Genomic DNA, 20,348 nt, shown 5'->3' on the forward strand with positions numbered 1-20,348 from the left:
AATTACACTGCCCACCTCTCAAACATTTCTTAAAAACCTAGGGGAAAAAAATGTAGCAATTTCATGACACAGGATCTCCTTTCATAATGCTCACTTAAAAAAACCCCAAAATAATCCAGAAAAACTCAAGTTTACTTTCCTCTCTTCAAAATTATTACACTATCAAACACAGAAAAAGACTAACAAGCTTCAATAAAAAGCTTGGATTTATTCTCAGGGGATTTCAGATGCCAAACATGTTTTTCCATTTAAAACTTTCAAGTACTGTGATAGGCAAAGTTTTATAACTTACAGATATTTAAAGGAAAAAAAATTACTATTTCCTGTGGGGAAAAGCCTCAAATAAAATGTAATTGGGACGCAACTGTGAATAGCTGCATGCTATCCCAGAAAAGCTTGCTTTAATTTGCATTTGTCACAAAGCTGCCTTCGGCTTAAATAATTGCAAAGGATCTCTTACTTTTAGATTTCATTTGGCAGATTGGGATTACTCCTTGCTTATAAAGCTTGACAGTTTTCTTTATTAGGAAAATTGTAACTTTGACAAATTCACAAGCTGAATGGCACACTGAAGCACCTCTGAAGCTAAAACTTTCAGTATATGTGGAATCGAAAAGCACATGTTAGGTCATACTTTCACCAAGGGTAAAAGTGAGCCCAGCTAACAGAGTATTTTGATCCCTCTAGAGAAAAAAAAGGGCTTTAAATTGATGAGCTTTAAGACTGAAAATGGATGGAAGCATACCAGCAAAAAGGACTACAGTAAATCACAATTGAATTTTTATAAAAACTGCCAATACGTTCCTTTCTCTATCAGAAAAATTCAGTTCAGTCAAGGACTTTGGCTAAACTGCTTCTTAAAGTTTAAAATACATCATCTGATACATAACAGTTAAGGTCAAAGTACTTCTGGAGAAAAGAGCGGAGGATTACAATATGCTCATGTGCTGTTAACATTGTAATGCTGCTCAGGGAGCATACCAGAATCCCTCTGTCAAGTAACAGGCTTCAGCCAAGGCAGAAGAAGGATCCAAGTCCATTCATCTACATGTGACTGAATCAGCAACAAGCAAAGCAAAAAGTTATTGGCTCCTATGACTGATGGGAAAGTAATTTGATTCTGAAAAAAAAAAAAAAAAGAAAAACAATCAGTTTCTTGATTGTAGTTTATTCTGTAAAACATTATCCATTCTGACAGGAAACAATGTTTGAGTAACAAAGAAAAACAAAACAACATTTCTTCAAGGAAAAGCCATTAATTAGTTTCAAGTGAAAACAGAGTGTATCTTTCTTTCAGAGCTCCTATTCTATCTACTTTGCTTAGGAAAAAACACGCTGGGATTAGAATAGTCAAATTTTACCTTCAAGACGTTATGGACTAACTGGTCAAAAACCTATACAGAAAATGAAACTTTACTTTTGTATTTTTCCTATTTTTTTACACACTTTAGCACTTTCTTCTGTCTTTCTTGTAATTTTAAGTAGACAAAAATTCTAATTTTATTTCATTTCTGCTAACTACACTACTACTGCATTGCAGTCTAAAGTTACTCAGAAGGTTTTTCCATTTGTGTACAGTTACATAAGACTGTCATACCTGAAAACTATCTCAGAAAGACAAAGTTTAGGTACACTGATGTATGGAACATTCCACTTCTACAGGAACCAAGAGTAAAAACATTCTTTCTACAAACCTTCAAAAAGTTATCAAAGGCATAACGTATCAGAGAGTAGTAATTGTATCAGATGCCCCAAAGGTCTTTAAGGAAGATAAGAAAAGAAACTATACCTTAGTTTTAAAAATCCTTCAGACTACAAATGCCATCTTTTTTTGTTTGTCTCATATTATGGGACAAAAAATCTGGTTGCACATGCCCTGAATACTGTATTCACTTTCCTTCATCTAGTAAACTTAACACCAACCATTCCAGCTTGAAGAGCACACCAGGTCTCCTGTATTCAGCAAAATTGTAGGTGCATTATCCTATGGATACCTACATTTAATTGGATAAGGAAAAAAAACCCTGACGACTGAACCAAAATAAACATACGGCAAATTCTAATTTAGATGAAAATAAGGTAATACAAGTATCTATTGTAGGTTATTTTGAGGCAGCTCAGGAGGAAAAGGGAGGAGAGAGTTGTATGGTAGAGCTAATTTCAAGGCAAATTTCTGAAATATTTCTGCAGAAACATTTGTACAAGTAGGTGGTTGTTTACTCAACTATAAAAGTTCTGTAGCACTTCACCCTGATACTATATATTGAAGTTGAGGAACTGCAGCAGATCTGAAAAGCGCCAGACAGTTCAGTATTTTGCTTATACACTTCTATCCCGACTGCCTTTTTTGCTGGACTTGAAACAGAACAGAACTATTAAAAGACTTTTCCACTACATTAGAACTAGTGAAGTTTTGCTATCACATCCACTATCGTAGGTGAAAGGGAAACATAGTATTTCATATTTAGTGGTTGGTTTAACAGGATTCTATTTTAGAATATTTCCCACAATGAATTATTCAGCAAACAAACAAAATACCTTTTGGACAGATGAAAAGTATGCTAATAAAAAGGGCAATTCTATATCTGTATAAAAGGCAATTCTGGCTGCAACATATGGGTTTAACAAAAATTTACAAGAAAATGGAATTTCTGACTTGAGAAAATTCAAGGTCAGTAATGTGAGACTCAAACTAGCATTGCTAGTTCTAGACTATGTAAACAAAGGTAATCAATTTAAGGAATAAAGCCTTTCCAGATTATCAGTTTGGTTTGAGGAGCCTGAATACACAGCATATGTCAAGGAAAAATGGCCTTCTCCTATTTCAGTTTGTTCATTTTAACAGTTAATTTTGCTGTAAGAATATTGTCCTGTTCTTTCCAGGGAAGAGCAGTTCTACGAAAACTTAACCATTGTTACAGTGTAGGGAGAATTAATACTGTCTAAATGAAGCCATTGAATTTTGTGGTCATTTTCATATTTGAACCATGGAAGGAGTGTACAGCTGCTTGTTGTAGGTAGAGGACACACACATCTTAATCACATAAAGCAAATGTCTGAAAGTTGACATGGTAACACTAAATCACTGAAGCTGGAAGGAGTCTAAGGAGGCCACTAGCCAACCTGCTGCTCAAAGCAGGGTCAAAGCTGACCTTGGACTAGACTTATAGGGCTTTGTCCCAGCAGGTCCTGAATACTTCCAAGGACAGAGATCGCACAGCTCTCTGTGCAGCTCTCCATCTCCCTGGATAGAAATCAATACCCTATAAAATAGAAAATAGTGGTTTTATTAACAAAAAGATCTTTTCGTCATGAGCAGTCATATAACTCATGTTAATTACTGCCCTAATTTCTCTATGTCCCAATTCAGCAGTATTTTGCTGTAGTCCTGATGGTTTCAGGGCATAATTGTAACAAAGTTTTTAGACAGAGGGGTCATCTTTTATTAAATGTACCTGTTTATCTGGGAAATTAAGACAAGTTGCTGGATGGACTGCATACCAATACAACACTGACTCAATAGAGACCTTTTTATGGCACATAAATTTCACACAGTTTCCTAGTAGGTGTTGACTCCCTACTCCTTTCTGCTAAACGATTAGTGTTTTCACATAACTTTCTCCCTTGCCTGACAACCATCCCCTGTGGTCCTGGGACGCCAGTAACCTTTTCTTCAAATATGTTCTACTTGATACATACCTAACCAAACTTTAAGCAGTCATTCTATACTTAACTTGGGAAGTTGCTGTTTCAGATTTGAAAAAAGACTTGAATGCTTGCAGTGGAAAAGTGGTTTTCCTTGCCACATGGTCGTGTTTCTTTCTTGTGCTACATCCCTGTAGCACAAGACCTCCCTGTGAATCCATTCAGCTCATCAATGCAGCAGAGACAACGCAGTTTTCAGGAGAGGGGGAAAGTTTGGTAAGTTAGTCTTCTGACTGCTGACTTCTATCAGTGGGAACAGGTCTGGTGAGTACCAAAGTTGGCATGATGCAGGCAGCAGAACGCGGCCAAGACTTGTGGAGTGGGATAACAGTGAAGAAGATAGGAAGAGACTTGGACTCTTTCCTTTTTGATAAGAAGAAACTAATGCATTGCCTAACTGAGCCTCTGGAAGTTGCAGGAATGCTTTGCAGTGAGGCAACACATGCTGTTCATGGATATGAATTCTGCTGTCAAGACCAGGTGTATTTCACAACACAGTGAGTGTCACAACTTCACAACTTTTATGGCTTTCTGCAGGTCTAAATAAACAGCTAATCTTTCCGTTTGTTTTCTTGGAATGTTTGAAAAATGTGCTCAAAACCCTCCCAGGCTACCAAACTAATATTTCTATTAGCTTTTCTAATCCAAAATAAATACACTGATAAAACTACCAGTGCCTTGCTACAGCAAGAACTGAAGTTACTACCCAACACAAGTATTATACTTTAGAAAAATGTGAAAAACAGTCTGATACCTCTATAAATCTGCACTATCTAGACAGTTAAGTTATTCCACATTTTCTTTTGCTAATCTGAACCTTTTAAAGAACTAACTGGATTCTGAGACCATTTTTTAGCATTACTACCTCCCAGAAAAAATGTCATTCTAAGGTACATGCATGAGGTGTTTTACATTGCTCTTTCTTTCTCAAAAAATGACCCATCCTATTCTATCTCCTTACGATAGAAGCAGTGAGCCATCTTTATTAACTCTCCTAAGTTTCTTCCATGTTTATTATGAATCCTGAAATTAGATGTGATCACAGTAAGACTCCATTTCCGGTTTGCTAAAAGAAAGATTAAAATTATCTACTAGGATAAGTGGAGAAGAGTAAAAAAACCACGACACCAGCATACTGACACCCATAGTAAAAGCCAACACACATGTGCTTTTGCCTTTCTACAACATAACCCATCTGTGTTTACTCTAAATTTAAAATCTAATCACATTTGGTTGGGGGGTAGATAATTCTCTGAGACTGGCACAGTATGGTTTAGAAATTCACATACTTTTAAGATTGCAGACCATCTGAAGCCTTCAAAATGGGATACATGTCAAGTAAAGTCAGTTCTTAGCTCTGTTTTGACAGTGTCCATTTTAACCAGATTGCTCTATAAAAACAATGCCCTTTTTAAAAATGAAGCTAAACTTAAAATACACACAAATGTTGGCAGATTTCTCTAGAAAATCTGCTAATTGTCTTTTAATTACCATTTTTCCCCATCAGGCACAGAGAGATTCTGGATCTTTAACAGATTTGACTTCAAATGTGCAAGTGACAAAAACTGGATAATCCTGGCTCTCATTAGTGAACTGCCTGAAAATAAGATGTTTTTTGGGATGAGTATTTCAGCTATTCACTTTCAGCTTTGTTGCAGAAAGTATCTTTGTGGTGCAGCATCTGAAAGGATTGGGAGATGGAAGCAGTGACCCTCTGAGAACTTCATAGAGAGAACTGCAGGTTTGGGGAATTTTCAGTGCTCTGTGGTCTGGTGACATGCAGTGTGATGCCAGAGTACGTTACCTATGCGTAGGATAGCTATCTCAATTTAAACACTACATGCTCAAACTCTTGTTGAGACATGCCAATTTGTTTTAAAGTGGCTGCTCGTTTTGTAAGAGCCAAGACTCTTTGGTAGGGTTGGGAATAAGTGTGCAACTGGCTGAACTTGAAGAGCTCCCCTTAGCAGTTCTTACCAGTAACTAGCAATCACCTGCAATGTATCAAGATATCTATAGTTTATCAAAGTGTCATTTAAATCAATTTAATTACGTTTGAATTAACATCCCATGGGAACACATTATATCTTTTAAAGATATCACTCCAAGCAAGCAATAGCTTCAGACTGGCACTGCTTCATTGGTTAAATTCACATATTTTCAGTTACTGTCATAATTCTAAGGGCTGAGAGATGTTTTAACACAAAAAGTGTAGTCTAATGCATAATGACGATAGCTGCACTAGAGCAGATATATGTCCCAGAACATGGAGAACAGTAGTTCACCTCAGTAGTTGCAGTTGTACTTGCCAATTCTATAGTTAAACTCCTTCACCCTAACCTCGTTTTTCAGGAAATTACAGCCAGATCAAAGGGACTCTTTAAAACAAAGTAATTTTTAAACTGATTTGATGGTTTCCTACTAAAAGCGATAGGCTCGGTAAAATAGCGTAACAGGAGAATTGATTAAATTTACTGATGGTTCAGGGTCCAATTCTATGCTATTTATGTACTAGGGTAAGCTCTCTGTTTTTAGTGGGCAGCTTCTGAGTATGTAACGGCAACCATGTATATATTTAAGTCCACTTGTTGAAGTTACAGCTCTCTATCAGAACTTTGAAATCTGATGATCTTCAGTTTATGACATACAATCATAATTTAGTTATCTTTAAAATAAAAATGGATTTCTAAGAGCATCTTAGAGTCACTTGGGTTTTTTTCATGTTGTATATTAGAAGAGTTTATTTAAGAGGATGGTAACTTTAAAGCATTTTGATTTTATTTTCTAATATTGTTGTATAGCTTTTATTTTTAAGCATAGAACAAGAAATACAGAAAGTGTTAAGTATACAAATGAGAGCTAGTTACATAAAATGAAAGTTACTAGTATTGCTGCAATAATCCTAACTGTAGATAAATCCATATATTTAATAATTTAACTTCTAAATACCACTACAGAAGTTTGACCTTTATTTTCTAAATAGTACCAAGATCTGCTGTTATTACAGCAATGGAGAGAAGGGAAGCAAAAAATATTCTCTGTGTATTTCTGTAGTTTACAGGGCAGTTTACATCAATTAAAAATGTAAGACAAAACATGATGTCATTCTCAAAGTAAAGTGTTTATTATACTTCATCAGGTTAAGTCTAAAGTTGTTTCACAAATAACGCAAGCAAATATAGATTTACCAAAATATTTAGCATATTTTCTCTTTTTAATTGTCCTATGAAAAAATCAGAGTTTTTTTTTTTCCAAATCATTCTCTTATCTTACTGGAAATTTTATCTTTAAGCTTGTTGGATGTCACAGGCAAGCATTGTGTTTCATTAACTACGTCTAGAATATACTCTTTTTAAAGCTTCCTGTTGCTGTATAATTTATAAAAATAATAGTGTGAACATTAAGGTAGAAGAACCAGTGGCATTTTAAGATCAGTGTCCAAGATTCTAACCCAGGCTAAGTGATAGTAATTAATAAGACAGAAGACCTGGAGACAAGTCCGCACAAAAGCCAGCAATGGAGCTGAATCAGCACAGCAGCTGTTGGGAACCACTGGGCAGGGACATCTGACTGAATGGTGCTGTGTAAATCATGACACAGTATTGGTTTTGAGACATTAATGTTACCATTTAATATACATAATAATCCTCAACATTGCTGCAGCACAGACTGAGGTCTTTTTCAGTGGCACAACAGCATGGGAGGAATAATTGTGTAATGCTAATGAAAGTGAAGTAATCAATTTGCAATCATACTTTCCTGTAAACTCATTTTTAATTTTACGTTTGGTAAATACAGACATTATATCTAAAAAGCATGTGTCTCCTTCTGCTGACATGACTGACAAGCCCTACGTACAATGTGCTTCCAAAACAAACATGGCTCAATACCTTTGGGTCGGTAACTCACACAAATCCCACAGAATGTTCTGAGTTGGAAGGGACCCACAAGGATCATCGAGTCCAACTCTTAAACTGAATGGTCCATATGGGGATTGAACCCATAACCTTGGCATTATGAGCACCATGCTCCAACCAAATGATGAAGAATGTTTCTTAGTAATGTTCCTAAAGTGTGTCTTAGAGAAAGTAGCAATTCACATGCTGGAGAAACAGAATCAAATTGGAGTTTAAAAAAATCTGTATGCTGTGTAATTCTGTGTGTCTTCTTGTAGGATACACACAGTTACTCAAACTAGTTGATTACATTGCTATGCTTAAGCAAATTTGTTATATAAAAAATAAACACATTTTTTAAATTTACACTCTTACCAGACTGGTCTGTCTTTCAGGGTGAGCACTGTGATAGCTACTTGTAACATAGAGCGCACAAAAGAAAAAAATAAGTATGTGGTTTGCAGAACTTACAAAAATCTTTTTTTGTTTAATTTCACAATGATGGAATCAGAGATGTGGGTATGTTCACAGCTGGAACAATGTGAAGTGTATTTTCACATAGGTTGGCACAAGGTTCTCAGCAAAAGTTACTAGTTAATATAATGGAAAGTCCCCAGATTCTAAGTTGACCCCTGCAAGTAGTTATAAACCTCCCAGTAGGGATTCCCTTACCTGTAGTTTGTTACTTAACTAAGAAATAATTCACTATTTCTCTATCCCTTTCTGAATGTCAGTTTGCTTAAAATAGAAATCATTTAATGCTGACCTATGGCAGGACACATTTAGCTTCTAAAGGGCTGAAAACAGGCTATAAAAGGCTGTAAAATATCAAAGGGGTTAATTAGGAAAGTGAATGGTCAGAAGATTAACAAATGCTACCTCCAAACTTGTGCTGAAACTGGTGTGCATGAAAAGTGTATAATCAGGCTCCAGATGAATGCCACTTGTTTGGAGTTAAAAAACCAAAATAAAATAAAAATCCCACATGATTGGATATTTGGTATATAGTATATTCAGAAAAAGTATTTAAGTCATGGATGACCTAGTCCCTGACTGACTGAACCACTTAAAGATTGAGTATATTATAAAAAAAGAGAGCATTAAGTGCTTGTTGACTGGCTACATTTTGAATAGCTCATTAGACTAGAATTATTGTTTCATTGTGTCACAGGTTCCTTATCCAGAAAAAGTATATTACTCAGCAATTAACCAAGGTCTTTTAAGGACTGCTGGAGATTAAGATTAAATAACATACAGCAGCAGAAGGTGCTCGATGATCAATGTTTTTAAGTCAAAAAATGCAAAGTCCCATTTCATTTCTGTTTGAACTGCCTCACTCCAGAGCTAGTCAGCAACATTGAATGAGATTGCCAGAAGATCAACGAGCTGTTCCTTGTCCCACTCCTGAGGTTACTTTTTCTGAGACTCATTTTTTCTTTTCCTTATTGGATTGATCTGCACTGCTGAAGTCAATCAATGTATACGGTAACTCGGACGCAGTGTTGAGAAATTACATCTTTCTCCACTGAAATCACTTGTGAGAAAAATTACAAAAACTGTTTATCAAGCAGTATTGAAACACAGTTTCAGTAAGAAAAGTCTCATAATACTGGAAGCTGTCCACAAGCTTTAGTTTGGCATCCACTTCAGAAAACAATTTTAGAGGCAGAAGGGTTTGGGGAAGTTTTTTAAATATAAATGATTCTATACACATTTAAATAATATATAAATAAATAATGTTTTATATCTGCATACACATGCACACATGCACAGAGCAGCTTGCTCCACAGGGGAAAATCCAGATTGTTATCTGTATCCCACCTTGAAAAAGTTGTGAAACATGATGTGGTGCAGTTTGTTAGTGACTTGAAGCACTATGGTGTGTACTCCCTCTCCTAGGGATAAGCCCACCAGTCAAGAAACCATGGAACTGCCACAGGGTGAAAACAAGTGTTACAAGAGGATCATTCAAATGAGGAAGGGTTTCTGCCTGTGCTCTGGCATGTGCACAATGGCTTTTATTTGCCTGGAGAGAAGATCTGCTGAAAAACGCATAAACATTCCCTTGATCTGATGGTTCACGTGAAAATAAGCAACCTAACTAGTAGTAGGGCATACTTTGTAGCTACTGTTATAGTTCATGAAATATGACTGAGAAGAGTCATTTCCAGGGGAAAGAAAAAAGACAGCCATTTTTTCCAACCATCTTTTGACCACTTTAGCTACCAAAATCTTTCTTGAAGAAGTAATCTGAGATATATGGCATCTCAAGTCTATACAGGTGTCACATACTGATTCTGAAGACTTTCTGGGACTTAGTTTTGGAGCATGAGATGTTTCCCTTATCAAGAGGCAGATGACATTAACTGGGTGGTGGTGTCACATGATGCAGAAACAGTCTGTACCACCCGCTGTGACTGAGGGTTGGAGTTTAGAAGAAACTCACCTTAATAGCCCTTCTCCCTCCCCTGGCCCTGTTCCTGAAACTCAGGCTCTGAGGTTACATCTTCATTTCACGTTTAAGTCTTCTGCTCACTTAGCCCAACTGAGAGAAGGCCACCTGAGCCGCACACAGCAGAACTAGCAGCTATTGAGCTGTGCTCTGTCCAGCACCAGTGTCTGCTCCGTGACACATCAGCTACCTCGAACTAAAATCGCCATCGCGCGCGATCAGAGGTTTATGCGTGGGGGTGTGTGCACAGAGCTCAGGTACAAAGCTGAAGGCTGAGCGCGGGGAACAATGAACAGCCGCGGGGCGGTTTGATCAGAAAGTGTCACCGCACGCTTGTGTGACCACACGCTTGTGTCACCATACATTTGTGACCACACCGGACATCTCGGTGCTTCCAAACGCAGCTCCCACCGCATCCCGGTAAAGCGTTGCCTCAGACCCACACATCCGGTTGGGGAAGGCGTGAGAACGACACCACCAGTCCAGCTGTACACATCGAGGGGACACAACCTCCACGATACAGGGAGACGAAGGAAGCGGCCCGAAACTCGGCATTTCAACGCCTGGAAGGGACTTGTAAGCCCGAGGGACATGGCGGTCCCCCGGCAGGCACCCAGCGGCCAGCCCTTCTCTGGGACTCGGCAGCTTCCAGCGAGGAAGCAGGAGTGCCGCGGGAACCCGGGCGGGAGGCGATGCCGTGTCCCGGGATACCCGGCGATACCGGGAACGGGGACAATCCCCGCCGAGGGGGCGGGACAGGGAAAGGAAGGGAAAGTAAGAGAAGGTCACCGCCGCGCATGCGCGCTGGTCGCCCACTCCCACCATTACCTGCGAGCCACCCGGCGCCGCCGCTTTCTTTTTCTTGGCGGGACCGCCGCCGGTGCCCGGGCTCGACGGGCGCTTCTTGCTGCGGGACGGGGCGCCGGCGGGAGAAGCGGCGGCGGGAAGCAGGCTGGCCATGCCGCCCCGCTCGGCTCCGCGGCCGGCACAGCTCCCCCTCCCCGGGCGTGGTGGCGGCGCTGTGCGCGCATGCGCAGTGGCGGCGGCGTGCCCCCTCTACCCCCGGCTGGGCCGGGCCGGGGCGGGCGAAGCGAATGGGGCACCGGCCGGAGCTTGTGAGGGACCGAGCTCGGAGCCGCCGCGGCCGGGGCCTCGGAGGGAGCAGCTCGGCCTCCTCCTCGTTGCCCTGCAGTGTCGCAGGCCCCTCCTTGGAGGTCTTGCTGTGTCAGCAGAGCCGGCCCCGGGGAGCCCGTGTGCATGGGAGGTGACAGTGTGTCGAGGTGTGGGTTTGCTCGCCGTCGAGGGTGAGCGATGCTGGAAAGGGCGCTGGGTGTGAGTCTTGTGTGCCACAGAGACCTTTGCAGGTGTGCAATAAAGAGCTGTGCGAGACCCGGCTGAACTCAGGCTGTGGTTTCGGAGATGGGGACCTTGTCACCGCGCAGAGCGGGCGCAGCAGTGTGTGCTGGGCCTGCGGGCAGCTGCTGCCGTAACCTGCCCAAGGCGAGATAAAGCTTATCGAAACGCCCTCATAACGATGAGAATGGTGTGTGAGTCTCAGACGTGTCAGCTTTTGTTCCAGTTGCCTCAATAAAATATTCAGAGGGGTTTAGTTGCTCCCTTCAGTTCTCAGATGGTGAGCTCTGAGGACCCTAACCAGTAAGTGTTCCTTGTGGTCACCCACACTTAACTGTGTAAGCTGTTAAAATTCAAGTTGCAAGTAATTGCCATTGTCATTAAAAAATTCAGAATATAACTACAGATAGCTGGTACTTACTGCCTTTCTGGGTAATTCATACTGTTGCAGATTTGGTTGTTTCCACACTGTTTTGCCATAGCTATTGTCCTAGTCTGGAGTTTTTAACAGTTCTTGGAATCTGGAGTAGTTTTGCCCTGGGGAAACATACGAGAATAAATTTGAGGGGACTTGGACTATGCTTCAAAGTGTTTTCGCAGTCCTTTTACTGTCTGTGCTGTTTCATGCCATGCCCCAGAGAACTGGTTGGTGGTGATATGGGGTTGCACACAGTTCTTAAGCTGTTTGATGACTGAGAAAACTTTTTATGCTTGTGTGCACCTGCATTCAACATGCTGGTCAACTTATTACCATTTTTGTTTGAGCTACTTCAATGCAACGCCTGTCTTCTAGGTTTCTAGCTGCAGCTGTATGAGATCCTGCCCCAGCACATGCCTTGTGGAGAGGCAGAGGTCCAAGAAGTTGATATTCAGGCATAAAAATTAGGTCACATTTATAGACGGTGCTGTAATGAGGACAGAGCTTGGTCACAGTAGGGGTGCCAGGCAGTGCTGTGTAAAACAAAAGCTTTGAAGGTGGCCTGAAAGAGAGTTGAAGACAAAAGCCTGGACTTCCAGGCTGTGTTCCAGGCACCTGTATATGTAGCAGAAAAGCAGGACAAGATTTGCTTTCCAGGGGCATAAGCAAGGCCTTGTACAAACATCCAAGTCCCATATTCTCCTTCCCAACTGTAGTTGCTGTCTTTCTGTGTGAGCACACAGTCTGCCAGCAGCATCACAAAGAAAACTGGTAAACTCAATTGCATTTGCCCCTAGTGATTGTTTCAGGCTTGTGTGTGCTATGCAGTACATGTTGCTTCTCGCTTAAATAGACAGCCTCCCATTGCATGCTCAAGACAGTGACTTGAGTGTGGAATTAGCAGGGGCACTGGGAATTGCAGGGGAGTTGTGTCCCTTGACAAAGCCAGATCTGCTTTGCTGTCTGCTCAAAGTGTTGATCTTGTCTTAGTCAGCCTTTTCTTGTTGCCAAGGCTGGGGCCCATCTCTTTCCCATGCACATGCTGTGTGCCCAGCTCTCAGGCATGACCAATTAAATAGGAAGCATACCTTATCACAGGGATGTTTTTACTGAGAGGAGCATCGTTAATGAAAGTGCATCATGCAGAGAATTAATGTGCTGCATCAGTGAAAGTTTTTAAATAGCACTTAGCCAGGCATTTTCTTACCCGTGCCCACTTTTATCAGTTGGTTTACTAAAAATCACAAGGCCTACATGTATTGCAGCAATATTAAGTACAATAGAATTTTACACGATACCAAATGGTTTAAAGAATCACAGAATGGGTCCAGTTTGAAGAGACCACAGTGAGTCACCTGGTCCAACCTCCCTGCTCAAACAGGGTCATCCTAGAGCACATGGCACAGGATTGTGTCCGGATTGTTCTGGATATCTCCAGTAAGGGAGACTCCGCAACCTCTCTGGGCAACCTGTTCAGAATCACCTGCATAGTAAAGAAGTTTTTCCTCATATTCAGGTGGAATTTTCTGTGCATCAGTTTCTGCTTGTTGCCTCTTGTCCTATTGCTTGGTACCACTGAGAAGAGCCTGAATCCATCCTCTTGGCACCTTCCTTTCGAATACTTATAGACATTGATGAGGTCCCCTCTTGGTTTTCTCTTCTCAAGGCTGAACAGGCCCAGCTCCCTCAGCCTTTCCTCATAAGGGAGGTACTCCAGTCCCTTTATCATCTTCATAGCCCTCTGCTGGACCTGCTCCAGGAGTTCCCTGTCTCTCTTGTCCTGAGAAGCCCAGAACTGGACACAGCACTCCAGATGTGGCCTTGGGCAGAGCAGAGGGGCAGGATCACCTCCCTCCACCTGCTGTCAATGCTTTTGCTAAGGCATCCCAGGATACCACTGGCCGCCTTGGCCCCCAGAGCACACAGCTGGCTCATGGACACCTTGTTGTCCACCAGGAGCCCCAGCTCCTTCTCTGCAGAGCTGCTTTCCAGCAGGTCAGCCCCCAGCCTGTACTGCCTGGGGTTATTCTTTCCCAGGTGCAGGACCTTGCACTTGTCTTTATTGAATTACAGAAAGTTCCTCTCTACCCACCTCTCCAACCTGTCGAGGTCCTTCTGAAGGGCTGCACAGCACTCTGGGGTATCAACCACTCCTCCTGGCTTTGTGTCAGCAGTGAACTTGCTGAGAAAGGATCTGCCTCTTCATCCAAGTCGTTGATGAATAAGTTAAACAATGCTGGGCCCAGTGTTGGATCTTGGGGGACACCACTAGTGACAGGCCTCCTACTAGACCCTGTGCCACTGATTATGATCCTCTGGGATCTGCTGTTCAGCCAGTTCTCAATCCACCTCACTTACAATCCCAGAAGACCCATAACTCATTGAGAAATAGCAACAACGGCAATGTAAATGGTGAGAGTGTCTGCCGGCATGAGTAGGAGAATTGAGGATGGGAGAAGGGCTGTGGAGTTGCACAGTTCCTTCTCCCTGCTCCTTGATTGGCTGTCCAGAACCAGCCCTGAAAATTAAGAGATGTTTTTCTGCTGAATAAGTGCCGTGTGTATTTTGCTGGCTTCCTGTTACACGCTTACATAGGCAGTTGCTTTGTGATATGGACAAGGGCTCACCTGAAGAAGTGCCAATTGCAATTGCTAGTCTGGCTGGGTGTGACATGGCTCTTCCTGCTGTTCATTTTGAACCTGGCTTGAGATGAACACCTTTTCCCTTTCTAGTATGCAAGGTCTATTTTTTTATATATTACCTTTCTAATAAGAAAATTAAATACCGCTCAGCAACAACTCTGCACACTCTGACATGAGCAGTCACCCACCTGTAATAGCCTCAGGGAGCTGGAAAGGCTCCTGATACTTTCTTTCAGTAATATGTGGGGAAAAATGCAGGAATCTCCTGAATTAGGAAAGAACATCTCAGGGTCCTATCCCGGGTTTGTGAGGTGGGGGGTTGGGTTTTTTGTTTGTGGGGTTTTTTTTCACCCTTTGGCTGCATGAAAATTGACCACGATAGTTTTCTTATCATGCAGAGGGAGTTACTCCAGTGTGAAGCTTATTGAGGCATATGAAGAGTGGTGAGTGCCTCATAATTAGGATAATTTAAATCTTAATATTTTTAATGCAGGAAGAAAGTGATGAGAGAAAAAAAAATGTTTGGAAAACAAGCTGAAGGATCTTTATCGTGAGTTGGGATAAGTAGAGTGGAGAGAGCGAGGTCCCCAGCAGCTGTGAAGCCCCTGTGCAGGCTGTGGCCCTGGGCTGCAGGGGTCATGAGAGGGCTCTGCCACACAGAGGGCTCTTCTGTGGACTGAGAGGTGTGACATCAGCCACCAGGACAGCAAGGACCGACTGACCTGGAATGGAGGAGCATGGCCTACCAGTAGAGATGTCAATAATGTGTATCTGGAGGTGCAATGGCAGCTGATGGAGAAGATCCATAGGCAGAAATGGCTGGGGTAGCGTACTCTTGATCAGAGCTGCTCCCTGCCCCAGCCCCAGGTGCAACTTCCTAGTGAGGAGAGAGCTCTGCCAGTTCTCTTCCTATTGGGGAGCTGGCCCAATGGAGTGGCTGGGTGTGGTGGGATGCTTTCTGGCTGACACATTCAGGCTGCCTGGAAGTAAAAGTCTTGGATGCTTTCGGACCAAATGCATGGGTGCTCTTCAGCTCCATCAAAAGGAAAAGGCTGGTCTCTGAAACTGAGTTTATTCTGTTCCCAGCTTTGTTCTTAGATCTCTCTCAGGACCTAATTTACATTGCATCTGGCTGTTTAGCTTTCAGTAATCCTACTATTCATACTTCTGTCATCATGGCTAGGCTTTGCAAACGAAGATTTGGGAAGGGCTCTACCCACGTTTGTTGCAAGCGCGTTGGTACCATGAGAAAAATGGGTGGGTTAAAAATCATATTGTCTGTGGCTTCACTTGTTGGCTATGTTGCAGTTTGTAAGATTATCAGGTAGCTAAAATGGTGTGAGAGAATATGTGTAATCCCTCTGTATATAACTGAATTAAAGTGAAGGTTTTACAATTCTTACAAACCTCTTTCTGCGTGTTGGCTATTTTTTGTTTTTGTTTTGGGGTTTTTTTTGTTTGTTTGGGGTTTTTTGTTTGGGTTTTTGTTTGGTTTTTTTTGTTTGGTTTTGTTTTGTTTTTAATTTTGTTTTGGGGTTTTTTTGTGGGCTTTTTGGTTTTTTTTGCATATCTACAAAGTGGTAATAACTTTTTACTCCTGGGTAGGTTGAAATAATGCTAGGAAGTTGTCATAGTTGAGAAGTAGCTGCTAGTGATTGTAACATAGTGATTTGTACTATTACAATTTCCTAGCAACAGTATCCAACAGTTTCAGACAACTCTGTTAATCTAGGCGTCTCTAGCAGTGTTCCACAAGTGCAATTTGTGCTATAATTTCTAAATTTTTAATAAAAAAGACTTAGCTCTTATTAAAAAGAAGAACAGCAACTGTTTGGTTTTGTGTTTTGGAGTGTTGTTGGTTTTTTTTTTTTCCTTTTTGGTAGTGTATTTGTTTACTGGGTGTCTTTTGCATTTTAATAGAGGCTCTGGAAAAAGTAAGGATTAAAGTTGTTATCTTCACTGCTCTGTCAGGTAAAAAGCAATGGATTCCTGCAGGGTAGCTTGTGAGGTCTTGGTGGCATTTTGTACATTATTCTTTAAAAGTACTTGGAGGCTTTGATGACTTTTCAGAGTCTGCAGTGTGAACTCTTGTGATTTGCATTTGTTCCCTGCAATTTGCAGCTGCAGGCACTGCACTAGCTTTGTTTAAATATAATGCCAAATGCCTTTAAAATAGGTATTTGAACTGTGGATTAAGGAGACTACTTTTGTAATATTAAAGGCCTTTTTACTGCGCACATCAAATATCTAACATTCAGTGCAATCTTCTTGAAGCCTTTTCTATATTCTTAGCAACACAAAAAGAGAAGCAGGGTCTTTAGAAATGCCTTTTGTGTCATTTTCCTGGTAGCCTTTCCTTCTTAAAATTTGTTTTAAAATGTGACAAATTTGACACGTCAGAAATGAGCAATAAGAGTCAAAGTGCTGTTCTGCTTGCAGTTTAGTTGTACTTTACTTGAATTTTTGCTAGTAACTCAAGTGAAGTTATGTTGGCAGCACACCTGCCATTTACCAGGGTTGTTGCTTGAAGTGTGGACTACTGACCAAAAATTGTATTCATGCTGTGCCTGGCAAGTTTTACCAAAATATTGTGTAGGCAAGGGAAATCTAACCCAGAAGGTTTTGTTAAATACAGATTTCACTATGGTAAAATAGAGTTATATGCTGGGAAAAAAAATAAATTACATGTAGTATTTGACTTTGATTTTAGACATTATTCTCTTTGCATACACTGTGAAAGGGAGAAACTAGCCATTGTGCAAGTTAATGGAATCCTGTACTCTCTACATCCTGGATAATTAATTATTACACAATATTTAGCTTATTTACATAGTGTCTCAAAAGATTTGTGAATTAATTTATCATATTAAATTTAATCTTATCTTTTGAAAGTGGAAACGGGTTAAGAATTTCCTTATTTAGTTTGCATTCAGAGTCTGATGAATGTTTTCTGGAGTTATTCATGTGAACAAGTTCTTGATTTCCAAAATGCTCAGCTGAGAAAGATAAAAATGTCGTGATACTCATTTGCGTAATCTTTAGTGCGGGAACCACCTTGAAAATGCTGTGGATTTGTAGACTGAAAAAAATGTGGATTAGCTGAGTAAGTAATCTGGTTTATGAACATAAAATCTTGATGGGATGGCAAATAGTTTGCAAGCAATCTGGAGACTGAGTGTGGTCATGTAATTAATTTATTAATAATTTTAAAGAATAAACCACAGAAAAATATCCCATTGAATTCATTAACAGAGCAGGGCTTGAAGTCACTGAGTTAATTGCTCACAGGGATTAACTCATGCATCTCTACTTGTTAGAACAAGTTTTCTGGTGCTGTAGCACTATTAGTTCTATACTAATTTTTCATTTGCCTGTAGATTAAGGCTGTGGTATTTTTACTGCAATTAGGATATAAATTTGAGTAAGTTAATAATGACAACAGTATCTCTAAGTGTTCATGGGCCATCCGTGAATGTTATCTGCTTTGCTCACTATTATATTCTCAATGCAAGAAAAAAACCCCGAAAGACGAAGATGCAAAATGTAGCCAGTATGTGACATCTGCTTGATGACATCTTGACTTTGTTGGTTATTTGTCAGTCTCACTTGCTTTCTTTCCCAAATGCAAACTAGGAATGCAAGTGCCAGATAAACCACTCTGGTGTATGCTGAACTAGTCAGACCGCACCCAGCGTCTTAGCCAAGATCTCTGCTGAGTTGCTACTGTGCAGACCAGATGATTGAATAGACAAAAAAGCCCTAACTAAATTTACTCAAGATACTCAAGAGGAGCCTAGTTGGAGCACAAGATTAGAATTTAGAGAAAATGTTTCTGGGTTCATTTTTTTTGGTTTAGTTTGGTTTGGGGTTTTTTAGGGTTTTTTTGTCTTTTGTTGGCTTGGGTTTCTTTTTAATATGTGTATATATATATATATATATAAAATAAATCACAGACAAACACAAATTCATACTTTATTTCTACAGCCAGTGATTTTTAAAAGTCTCATCTGTTGATCCTGGGAAATCCTTAGACTCTGTGTAGCCAAGAGAAGCAAATTGATACTGCTTAGCATCAGTGCAATTTTTGAGACAGTCCTAAAAAGATCATTTCTTCTTGAGTAAAAAGGTTCCATACGAAAGAAAAAAAATTAAAATCATTGAAACTACATAAATCATGGGCTGGGGTAAAAATGAGTGGATAACAGTTGCAGTAGAAGGCATGGCAGAGCCTGGGTGATTTATGAGCTGGCTATGAATCAGCGCTATTGCTGTGCCTTGAAACACACACATCACACAAGCAGGAAGCCTGCAAGGCACACGCTGTAATCCTTTTGCTTGTCAAAGCTTTGGTTAGGCTCAATTTGAATGCTATGTCTAGCTTTGGGCATTACACTTCTGGACTCCCTCCAAATCTTTCCTGTCTTTCTTGAAGAGAAGAGGATACTCTGAGGTCTAGCGAGCATAGTCTGTGAAGAGTGATTGAGAATTTGGGTTACCTATGTGGTAAAGGATAAGGAGAAGAAGGGGACTAGGGGACATTTCTGCAGAAAAGGAAGACTTGTTCTCTGTGCTTGTTACAAATGAACTCAATTTATTAGGCACTATAGGCCATTCTTTATATACTAACCATACTTCACACGTTTGGGGGTTTTTTAGTTGTTTTTTAGTTTTAGTTTGGTTTTTTGGTTGGTTTTCTTTTTCTTTGTTGTTTGGCTTTTTTTTTTGTTGTTGTTTTTTTTGGTTTTTTTTGGACTAGTAATGACCCTACTAGAAGAGTCTGTTTTTTTACTTTCTGTGATACACTCAAGTGGGTAACATGTAGAGAGGAATTTTGGTATTTGCAAGGATGAAGTTTGGTTTTTTCTTTCAATGATTAGGTGACTACAATTTGAGAAGTCTTAGGTTTTCTTTCTAGGTTTTGATAGATAAGTCCAAGGATATGAAAGGCCACTGCAAAGGGGGAGGGACCGTCTCTCTCTGTATCTATAACAATGAAGAAATAAAGGGATTAACTTTCCAGCAAGGAAGATTCAGGTTATATCACAAAGAACTTTTTTCAGAGAAGGCTATTCACACTAGAATAGCTTGCTTTTGAAGGTTTTGAAAAACAGGTTAGACATCTGCCACAAAAGATCATGCACAACTGATTTTACCAAGAGACAGGAGAGGAGATTAGATGACCTCTCAAGAATTTTTCCAGTTCTGTTTTCTGTGATTCTGTCAATTCCATCGTTATACATTAAAGGCATGTGCCTTCACACAGAGGAGCGAGTACAGAGGCTGGCTGTATGGTCAGACTGTTTAACCCAGTACACTGTCTCCAGTGGGAGCTGAAAGCAGATGTGCAGGGAAGACTGTACAAACAGGGTGACTACACAGGATGATACTTTTTCTGTCGATGGCTTCTGTGTATTTAGTAGCTTTTGTTAGATTCCAGTTCCATAAATTTATCTTGTGTCCCTTGAAAAAGTTTGAGCTGTTAGTGTTCCTGGTAGGTATTCCACAAGCAGAAGCTCTTGTAACTCAACCATGCGTGTGAAGACCTTTCTCTTGGTTTTAACCTGACCCCATTTTAGCTTCATTTGGTGCTTCTTGGTTCTTATTTTTTTAGAAAGACATTAAAGACTCACTCTCTCCATTGCAGCTAAAGACTTTATAGACCTTTACCTTATTCATTCTTAAACATTTCTGTGTCTAGACTCAAGAGTTCTGGCTTACTTAGCTATTTATTATATGGTAGATGATGCTTGGATTCTCCTTGTTGCCCTCTTTGGATCAGATGGAGGGAACAAACTGCAAGCAGAAGTTAAGATGCAGACTATAGGTAGCAAAGAGATGTTTTCTCAATTTCTTTTCAAATAAGTGATTTTTTTTTATTGTAC

At 40.5% G+C, this 20,348-nt stretch overlaps 1 protein-coding gene across 1 annotated transcript in view; it reads right to left on the minus strand.

Moving 5' to 3' along the window:
* The window catches only part of INO80C (INO80 complex subunit C), a 28,978-nt gene extending 17,886 nt beyond the window's left edge, over positions 1 to 11,092 (minus strand). The window contains exon 1 of the mRNA XM_064660094.1: positions 10,882 to 11,092. Coding sequence (XP_064516164.1) covers positions 10,882 to 11,013 — 132 coding nt within the window. The 5' untranslated portion in view covers positions 11,014 to 11,092. The remainder of the gene's footprint in view (positions 1 to 10,881) is intronic.
* Positions 11,093 to 20,348: the final 9,256 nt, after the last annotated feature.

This window comes from Pseudopipra pipra, chromosome 1 (assembly GCF_036250125.1).
Source record: "Pseudopipra pipra isolate bDixPip1 chromosome 1, bDixPip1.hap1, whole genome shotgun sequence".
In the NCBI taxonomy this organism is placed as follows: Eukaryota; Metazoa; Chordata; class Aves; order Passeriformes; family Pipridae; genus Pseudopipra; species Pseudopipra pipra.